This window comes from Miscanthus floridulus, chromosome 5 (assembly GCF_019320115.1).
Source record: "Miscanthus floridulus cultivar M001 chromosome 5, ASM1932011v1, whole genome shotgun sequence".
NCBI lineage: Eukaryota > Viridiplantae > Streptophyta > Magnoliopsida > Poales > Poaceae > Miscanthus > Miscanthus floridulus.
The window spans coordinates 135585339-135595884 of NC_089584.1; the positions used below are offsets into that span (position 1 = coordinate 135585339).

Consider the following 10546-nt stretch of genomic DNA (forward strand, 5'->3'; position numbering starts at 1 on the left):
TAGAAAAAGCTAGGGAAACCTCTGACGACCCTCTTGCTCTGCGTGGAGGCTAGGGGGCTCTCCCTATAAACTTGCCGAGGCTCAGCGACCCAAACTCGCTCTTACAGGCTCGGCAAACGCAATAAAACCCCTCGCACGACGTGAGAAAAGCCCCTAGAGGAATAAATCCACTCCTCTAGGGCCTTGGGGGCTACACCCGGTGGGTGCGCTCACGCACACCCACCAAGGCCTCAAGCATGAAACACCATCCTGCCAGAAGCTGCCACGTGCCAAGTCTTATCAAAACCTTAGGAAGAGTGCTCGCGCTCTCCTTGAGGCTTGGGGGCTACTGTCGGGTACCATAAAACAGGGTTCCCTAAGCGAAAACCGAAAAAATCGCTTAGACCCTTTCAAAACCAAAGCCAAGGGACAACTATTGGCCAAACCCTGGCCACGTCCGAGGCCACCTACTCTCCGCCTCGCTAGAGGCCTCATGCGAGAGGCCTCGAATGGCCTACCGATTTTCCGTCTCGATCGAGGCCTCGCGCGAAAGGCCTCGGTCATGGAACTGATTCTTCATCCCACCCGAGGCCCTATGTGTATAGCCTCGGACGAGACACCGATTCTCCATCTCGCATGAGGTCCTGCGCGTACAGCCTCGGATGAGACATCGATTCTCCGCCTCACTCGGGGCCTCGCACAAGAGGCCTCGGACGGCCTGACAATTCTTCGTCTCGCTCGAGGCCTCACGCGTAAAGTCTCAGGCGAGGCCACCGATTCTCCATCTCGCTCGAGGCCAGCTCGGCAATAGCCCTGTCGCCTTCGCCTCGACCGATTCCCCCGACAGAGCACCGCATCCAATTAATGCGGCCAATCACTCTCGCAGCATCAGCCGGACGACGGCTCGACACAGTGGCGTGGCTGACTGAATGCTAGTCACATTGAGGCCATGTTGTCCGGGATAGGATAGAGCAGGGGTTACCGACCGCTGTGCTCGGCACTGTGCCCACTACTGACGCCCACGCTGCACTGTGCTACCTAATCCCCGATCTAGGAACAACGCGGCGTGGGAGGTCAGGTTCAGGTCACTATAGCCTCAGAATCAGTGTACAGGACCAACTGCTCCCACCAAGCCTTGGCAACCCACATCAGGGTCTCGGCAACCTCGGGATTCACGTCCACCGAGCCCCTATGGTGGCTCGGCCTCAGCACCGGCTGAGCCTCGACTCCTCACATGGCCAACACACAGCGACCAGCACATCGTCCGCCATGCCCTACGTCAAGCCATCACTGGAGCCCCCACATCACGCAAGATCGGGCATGATCGGTGCATCGCTCCAGTGCATCAAGGACAAAGACCGCTCTGTCGACCATGCCGCCACAGTGACACACTACAGGGCTCAGACGTGTTGCCTCTGTTCGCACGACGCTATGTAGGAACCCCATGTATCACCCTTATCCCCCCTTCAACTATAAAAGGGAGAGACCGAGGCCGCTTAGAGGGGGGGGACACGAGCTCACAAGTCCATGAACTCATGCATAGCGCTCTGTAATTCATCCTTCCTCACTGCCTGAGATCAACATCTCAAGCAATTCACATCGCTCCACGCAGAGACCTGGGACAATTTCCCTCTCTCACCCTGCTTGTAAACCCCTACTACGAGCACCTCAGTGCAAGGAATACAAGATCGACCTCTCAGACTAGACGTAGGGCACCCATTGCCTGAACCAGTATAAACCTTGTGTCTCTTTACATCACCATTCAGGATTAGGAACACGCAGTATAAATTTACTAGTTGGTTGATGGCTCGCCGGTCCAAAACGCCGACACATACTATTCTTTTCCCTTAACAGCATACCCTTCAGGTTGAGCAACATACACTTCTTCTTCTAGCTCACCATTGAGAAAGCTGTTTTCACATCCAGATGGTGTACTTTCTATCCTCTATTTGCTGCCATTGCCAAGATCACCTTCACTGTATCAATTCTGGCAACAAGAGCAAACACCTCTTCATAGTCAATTCCTTGCTTTTGCACATAGCCCTTTGCTACTAGCCTGGCCTTATGCTTCATAATTTCTCCATCAGCATTTCTTTTCAGTTTAAATACCCATTTGAGACCTATTGCTTTTATGACCGGCAGGTAGCTTTGATAATTCCCAAGTTCTATTCTTTTCAATAGACTTGATTTCACTATTCATTACCTCCACCCACTCTGGGTTTCCTGCTGCATCACTAAAACTTGCAGGTTCATCAGATTTAGCTAACAAAGCTTCTGCTTTCTCTGAATCTGCTAGCTCCACTTCATCTATATTTTCATAAATCTCATTCAGACTTCTGAAATGTTGTGGCTCCTCATCTAATAAATCATCATACATTATCTTAGGATTTGACTGCACCCCCATACTGTGTGTATTTGAATTTCCCTACAGTGAGTTATATGCATTTCCACCAACACCTAACAAGATGCCTGGTGACTATAACTCATCTGACACACTGCCTGAACTATCTACAAACTGAGCTTCCCCTTGCTCCTGTTGTGGTAGTGGTATCTCTTCATCAACATCCACTGTTGCCTAGTTTCTGTTGTCAACTAATGCCTCATCTTCTATCTAAAACTCCATCAGATCATCATTTGAGGTCCCACTCCACTTCCACTCTACTGCTTCTTCAAAAATCACATCTCTGCTAACTGAAACTTTCTTTTGCACATGATCATATAGCCTATGAGCCTTGCTGCCTTCTACCACCCCAAGATACACCATCTTGTGACTCCTGTCATCAAGTTTCTTTGGGTGTGGTGTTGTTTGCTTTACATATGCTAAACAACCAAACACCTTGAGATGTCCAAGGTGTGGTTTCCTCCCATTCCATGCTTCAAATGGAGTCTGCTCCCCCATTGGCTTTGAAGGGAGCCTATTCAGTAGATACACTGCATGCCTGACAGCTTCTCCCCAGAATCTTCTAGGAACTTTCATACATTTCAGCATTGATCTTGCCATCTCCATTACTATCCTATTTCTCCTCTCCACCACACCATTCTGCTGAGGTGAATAAGGTGCTGTCAGTTGTCTTTTAATACCAGCTTCTTCACATACACCTGCAAAGATGCTTGATAGAAATTCTCCACCTCTATCAGATCTAAGAGTCTTGATCTTGCAACCTGTCTGGTTTTCAATTTTAGCCTTGTATCTCACAAAAACATCACATGCCTGATCTTTACTCTTCAACACATACACATGCATCCATCTACTAAAATCATCAACTAGAAGCATAAAATATTTGTTACCAGTTGGTGTTGCTGGAATGATGGGCCCACATAAATCAACATACACCTATTGTAGTGGCTTGTCTGCTCTGAAGCTTGTAGCATTTGGAAAAGATGCTCTGGCCTGCTTCCCTGCCAAACACCCATGACACACTTGTTCTGGATGTGTGATCATTGGCACACCTACAGCCATCCCCTTCTCCACAAGTAACTTCATAGCCTTGAAGTTCATATGCCCCAATCTAGCATGGCACAACCATGCTGATTCTTCCAAGCTTCCCATCAAGCACACTGGATCAGCCAACCTAAGCTCAATTTTGTATAATTGGTTGACAGACCTCTGAACTCTCATCACCAATCTCCTTGACACCTTGTCTACAATCTCTAGACAATCATCATTAAGAATTACTCTATGTCCAACTTCAGTGAGCTGTCCTAGACTCACTAAATTGCTTTTCAATTTGGGAATGTAATACACTTCATGCAACAACCACTGATCATTACTATTCTTGCACTGAAACAACACAGTACCCTTCCCCATGATCTCCACTCCTAAACCATCCCCAAATCTCACCTTCCCGGCTACTCCACGATCAAGCTCCTTAAACTTCCCCAGATCCCTAGTCATGTGATTACTAGCACCCATATCTAAGTACCAGATATTACCAGTGTTGGTGCCACCACCAGTGAGATGCAACTCTGGGAACACACGATCCTCCTTCAGGTTCACAGCTCGCCGCCCACCTGAAGCCAGATTCAGTCTTGGCACGAGCTCGAGCGGCTTCGGCATCTCCGTGACCGCGAGCATCAGCGCTGGCTCAACATTCTCCGCCTTCGCGTGATGAGCTTCTTCACATTTCTTCTCCTCCGGGCACCTGTTGGTGTAGTGCCCGTATTTCTTGCAATTGAAGCACTGAATGTGCCCCTTGTCCTTCTTCGCCGCGCCTTGCGCATCCCCGCGCCTGCCACGACCATGGCCTCTCCCCTAGCTTTGACCACCACGACCACGGCCTCCCCCATCTAGTGATCTCCCTATCCCTGAGGCTTCCCCACCAGACTTCTTTCTGCCATGATTCCCACTCCGCCTGAGTGAGCAGCAGCTGACCACTGCTGTCGGTCTTGGCGCCCGCGCCTCCAGCTCCCCGCCGAACACGCTCCTCGAACGCCTTCAACCTTTCGATCTCCTCCTCGAACGGCAAGGTCTTCAAGTCATAAACTGTTCGATGCCGGCCACCACGTTGATGAGCCGATCTGGCACGGTGTCGAACAGCTTCTTGACCAGTGCGGCATCATCCAATGTTCCCCCCAGGTTGCCATACTTGACTGACATCGCCGTCAGTTTCCCGACGTACCGATCTAGGGGCTCCTCCTCCTTCATCTTCATCGCGTAAAACTCCACCTTGAGCGTCTGTAGGCGCGCATCCTTCACACGATCCGCGCCCACAAACCTCGCCTTCAAACAATCCCATACCTCCTTCCCGTCTTCTTCTTCGCCACTTGCATCAAGAGGTCGTCCAGCAAACACTGCAAGAGATGCGCCCGCACCTTCTTGTCCTTCGCCGTCCTCGCCGCTGTCTGCGCTGCCATCTGCGTCGCATCATATGTCTCCTCCGACAGCTCAACAACCTCCCATACGCCCTGATCCTCCATGAAAGCCTGCACTCGGATGCTCCAACTGACATAGTTGGTCGCCGTGAGCGGTGGGTAAACGATCCGCCCCCCATCACCTGCGCCGCTAGTTCCCCCACCGCCGCTCCGAGCTGTCTCGCTCATCGTGGATGATCTAACCTATGTGGCTGCGTGATTGATGGCTCTGATACCAATTGTGGATGCCAGGAACACAATCACGAACCTTCGATCGGTAGCTATCCTAAGAAAACACAAGATCAATCGAATGAACGCGAACAAGAACACGCGGATTGGCAACTGCCCTGAGGACGACTGGGAGATGTACGGTGCCCTTTTTCACTGTTGATAATATGGAGTACAGAATACGATTACAATGGATAAGTTACTTCTAGCTAGTGGGAGGTCTCAGCTATTTATACCATAGCTGTTACAACAAGTGGTTTAATAAAAAACGATAACACAAAGATACAATGTGCACACAGCACAACTGCCGCTCCACCGCGATGTCGTGGGCGCGCTCACCACGCATCGGCTCCTGCTGGATTTGAATCCTCGCTTTCTCGCCTCCTGCTGACTTGGCTAAACCACCTGACTCAGCAGACGCGTGCACAAGCTAGATTAACCCAATAGGCCTCGCGGGTGGAGCATGGCTGGCATGCGATGCCGCCACGGCCTTGGCACGTGATGCCGTCCAGCGGCCCCGCCGCCACGGCCTGGCCCTGCCGGCGCAGGCGCAAGCGGCCAGGAGCACTGCCACCCTGCCGCGGCTGCGTCCCATGAAGCATCCGACCTCCTGTGCCAGTGCGCCACGCCCGCCCGCGGACGTCCCCTCCTCCGACGCCGACAGAGTCGAGCAACGCGGCCACCACGTGCGGAGGGCGCCGACACTGCGAGCACGAAGCACGCCAGCTCCTCCAGCGTGGCGGCGTGGGAGGCCGCAAAGTCACAGACCCCAGACGGAGCTGGGAAACGAGCGCATCTACGACGAAGGCTCGGGCGTCCATGTGCGTGAGCGCGAGAGAGGACACAGATGGAGAGGGCATTTTAGACATCTTTATTGGGTGGACCTACATGTCAGAGCTGTCAAACGATGAAAATCTAAGAGAAGGTGGTCGAGATGGCGTGGAAGATAAAAAAAGTTTAGCGCCGACCGCTCGAATTTTTTAATGACTTATAAGTAATTGTAACCTTTTATAATGGCACAGTGAAACTCTATAGAACTTCGGCATGTGCAGCCATATCATCTTTGCAGCTCTCGATCTCTGGTCTTATCGTTATTTTTGGAGTACAGGTACAGTGAAGTTGCAGGAGTACAATTTGACAGCGGCAGTGTGGCACTATACAGCGTCGTATTTTTGTCCCTATCAGAAGAGGGGCTTTTACTGGTGTGGTGGTGCAATCAGAGCAGCACGCGAAACGGAGCAGCCATCAGTTTTTGGTGGCAAACCGATAGGACGCGTACGATAGCGTGGCGTTGGACCAGCTATGGTGGATGAGCTCCGCCTCGCACCCTTCTCCAGCGGCGCCGAGCGCGACGTGCAGCGGGTAGAAGTGGTCGGGCCGCGGGTGCGCCGCCTCCGCGTACGGCGCCTTCTCCTGATAGCGCTTGACGTCCTCGTGCCTGCCGCCGAGGAGGGACTCCTTGAGCCACGCGTCGAACTCGGCGGCCCACCGCGGCGCCGGCTCGTGGCTGGTCGGGGCGAACGTGCGCAGGATGCGGCGCAGGTTGTGCGTGGCGCTTCCGGAGCCGAAGATGAGCACGCCGTCCTCCCGCAGCGGCGCCAGCGCCTTGCCGAGGTCGTAGTGGTACGCGCCGTCCCGCGCCGTCTGCACCGAGAGCTGGAACACGGGGACGTTGGCCTCCGGGTACATGAGCATCAGCGGGACCCACGCGCCGTGGTCCAGCCCGCGGCGGCGGTCCTCGGCCACCGGCCCGAACCCGGCGTCCTCGAGGAGCTGTTTGGCCCTCTTGGCCACGTCCGGCGCGCCCGGCGCAGGGTACGTCAGCTGTGCGTACGTACGTATATGGTCACATTGTCACGTGCTTCAGTAGAGGCTCCTGAGCCTCTCCTGTTTCCTCAAAAAAAACATTGTCACGTACGTACGTGATCTCTGTTCAGAGCCAGTGAGGCACGGTGAGCAGGGGATCGTTGTACCTTGTACATTTGGTCGGGGAAGCCGTAGAAGTCGTAGATGGTGTCGTTGGTCCCGTGGATGACGTTGACGGTGGGGGCGTCGGTCTCCCAGTGGCCGGAGACGACGAGGATGGCGCGCGGCGGCTGCGGCCCGGCGAGACCGGCGGGCACCCACGACTTGAGGAAGTGGCGCGCCGGCAGCGAATCGTCGATGGAGAGCGTGGGAGAGCCGTGGGAGATGAAGAACGTGTCCATGGCGTTGCTGGAAAGGATGGTGGTTGACCGTCACGGGCAGGGACGCTGCTAATAGCCTATACAACCTGAGGTTGTGGGGTTGCTGCGTTGTGTCGAGACTTTGGGACTGAGGAAAGCGATTCTCTTGCGACAGGATATATCTTGCGCTACATGAATGACTAAGGCCCTTGTGTAGATTTTTCTCCTAAAGTTTACTTCCCACCCCATCGAATATTTGGACATATACATAGAGTATTAAATATAGACTAAAGATAACTAATTATACAGTTTGCGACTAATTTGCGAGACAAATCTTTTAAGCCTAGTTAATCCATGATTTGACAACGTTGTGCTACAGTAGTACATGTGCTAATGACGAATAAATTATGCTTAATAAATTCGTCTCGCGGATTACTGATGGATTATGTAATTTATTTTTTTATTAGTATCTGAACACCTCATGCGACACCCCATGTGACACCCGATGTAACACCCTAAAACTTTACACTCTAAATTTAAACCAGGCCTAAAGTTTAAGAAGTGTCTCATCGGATGTCACATGGGATGTCGTATGGGATGTTTGATACTAATAAAAAATAAATTACAAAATCCATTAGTAATCCATAAGACGAATTTATTAAGCCTAACTAATCCGTCATTAGCACATGTTTACTATAACACCACATTGTCAAATTATAGACTAATTAGGCTTAAAAATTCATCACGTAAATTAATCTTCATCTATGTATTTAGTTTTGTAATTAGGCCTGGTTTAGTTCCCAAAAATTTTCACCCCAAACTATCACATCGAATCTTGTGGCACATATATGTAGTATTAAATATAGACGAAAATAAAAACTAATTGCACAGTTTGGTTGGAAATCACGAGACGAATGTTTTAAGACTAATTAGTCCATGATTAGCCATAAGTGCTACAGTAACTAACAAACGTTAATGATGGGTTAATTAGGCTTAATAAATTCGTCTCGCAGGTTCCAGGCGAGCTATGTAATTAGTTTTTTTTATTAGTATTCGAAAACCCCTTCCAACATCTCCGAAACATCCAATATGATATCCAAAAATTTTCATTTCGCGAACTAAACACACCCTTAATATATATTTAATACTCGATTCATGTATAAATATTCGATGGAACAGCTAGTTAGAGGTACGACCAAACACCTACTTACGCTGATTCTTGTGGGGTTCGCATTGTGACATCTGACCTCTTACGCTGATTCTTGTGGGGTTCGCATTGTGACATCTGACCTGACCAGAGCTTGTTGGTTGGTCTGGCTGTAGAGTACCTACTCCTTGTGGCGTGTAGTTTCGTAAGCTATGACGCATGCAATGAATCTATGCCTTCGTTTAGTTTCACCTTAAATTCTCAAAAAATGCTAAAGTACTTATCACATTAAATATTTGCGGCTCATGCATGGAGCATTAAATATAGACGAAAAAAATTAATTACACAATTTGGTGGGAAATTGCGAGACGAACGTTTTGAGCCTAATTAGTCCATGATTGAACGCTAATTGCCAAATAAAAACAAAAATGCTACAATAACCCTAAATTCTAACTTTCTGAAACTAAACACACGCTATATTTTGATTCGCAGGAGGAATCGGCCTGCTCAACTGGCCGGCCGACAGGCGATTGCGTTTGGTAGGCGGTTGGATATATGGAATCTTAACCATCCCTAAAATCTTATCGCCAAGGAACTAGATGTAGACCGTAAAATTTCGCAAAAGAGAGAGCAACAGTGCTAGCACGCCGCCGTTAGACGGACGCCCATACCACACCCGTTCCCACGCCTACACTTTGCGTATCGTCCAAAACCACACGGCGTTTGCGCTCCCACCTGACCCCTATGCGGTGTCTACGCCCTGCCCAACCCCTCACGCCGCCTCTAGCTGCAGCAGTAGGTGAGTCACGTTGTAACATATGCAATACACGGCCTACTTTTAAAACGTCTAGATGCAACACTTTCAACATACGTCTGAAGATAGATGAAACACTTGAAACATGCATTTGAAATACTCACAAAAATACTTGAAAACCATTGCAAACATACGCAGACACCAAAGCCGCTCCATGCGATCAATCAGAAAGACAACGCGCACTCGCTCCATGCGATCAGCTCAATCCCCATAACAGCCGTAGCAAATTAGAAAGGCAAAAATCAATTCCCGTAACAATCGTGATCAATTCTGCAATCACCGCACGTCGCTAATCACGCGAGACCGCGTCGTCACCTGCACCGTGACCTCCCTGGCACTCTGCAGTCGCACGGCACCGTGTCCTCACCTCCTCGTGCCTGGCCCTCGCGCCACCTTCGCCATCGCACACATCGTCCGTCGATCAACGCCATCGTTCAATCGCACCCTGTCCACGTCCTACCCCATACCGGCCCCGTCTGATGCCCCGTCTTGTCTCCGTCGCCTCGATGCCGCTGGAGCGCCCGTCGCCTCATCGCCCTGCCCGCTGACGCTGGCGTACCCTATCACGACATCGAGCTAGCGACGAGCACCCACCAGGTACGTCACCAGGACCCTATATCCCCATCTGTCTTCCCTTCCAGCTATGCGAAATGGAACACCCAAACCCAAATCCTAACAGCAGCACGTGGGCAAAGACGACCACGACTAATCCTAGCAGAAGCACACGGACGATGACAATCAGCGGAGCCGTCGCCGAATCGCCTTGCTCAAGTCTCCGTGGCGCTGCACCCTCTCCACTGAGGCTGCTGCTTTGCGCCGCCACGGGCTCAGGTCTCCACCATCGCTGACACACGCCAGGCACGTGGAATCATGACGTTGCTCCGATGTCTGTTGCAATAGATCACTGATCTCGACACCTGCAGTCCACGGAGCCTGCAATAGATCGGTGATCATGGCGAGCGGTCGAGCTCCATAGCGTGAACCACCAGCCCACCACTACCAGCTGGGCAGCACAAGCATCACGCCCGTGAACTCCTGTGCCGCACCGCCATTGCCAGGCGTGAGCTCGCTCCGGGGAACAACCAGTCCCGCCCTTGCTCCTCCGCCCTTGGTAAGCCGCAGGTGAGCTTCCCCGTACCCCTGCACTCCTTCTCCATGCACGCACGTGCGCAAGGCACACTACGCAACCGCAAGCTCGCGTTGCTGGGAAATGTCCGTTGAGCACAGGTCATGCTCTGTTCCGTGCTCTGCTTTGCACGAGCGTTGCTAGCTTGATGACATCAGGATGACATGTCCACACTTTCTTGTCGTTTTCCATCAGAAGAATAAAAGAGGAAATACATTGGAAATACAAGGACCCAT

At 51.3% G+C, this 10546-nt stretch overlaps 1 protein-coding gene across 1 annotated transcript; it reads right to left on the bottom strand.

The window, feature by feature from the left end:
- Positions 1 to 6086: 6086 nt before the first annotated feature.
- On the bottom strand, positions 6087 to 7385 carry LOC136453736 (extradiol ring-cleavage dioxygenase-like). Its single transcript, XM_066454294.1, has 2 exons — positions 7032 to 7385; positions 6087 to 6882 (listed from the first exon to the last, which is right to left on the bottom strand). Exons 1-2 carry the CDS (start codon positions 7263 to 7265, stop codon positions 6304 to 6306), a joined length of 813 nt encoding a protein of 270 aa, XP_066310391.1. The 5' UTR covers positions 7266 to 7385; the 3' UTR covers positions 6087 to 6303.
- Between the last annotated feature and the right edge of the window lie 3161 nt (positions 7386 to 10546).

Bases quoted from the DNA above. Each gene is read 5' to 3' on its own strand.
- LOC136453736 (XM_066454294.1), bottom strand. From the start codon at position 7,265: ATGGACACGTTCTTCATCTCCCACGGCTCTCCCACGCTCTCCATCGAC. The intron at 6,883-7,031 runs GTACAACGATCC...ACGTACGCACAG, and splicing joins TCCCCGACCAAATGTACAAG to CTGACGTACCCTGCGCCGGG.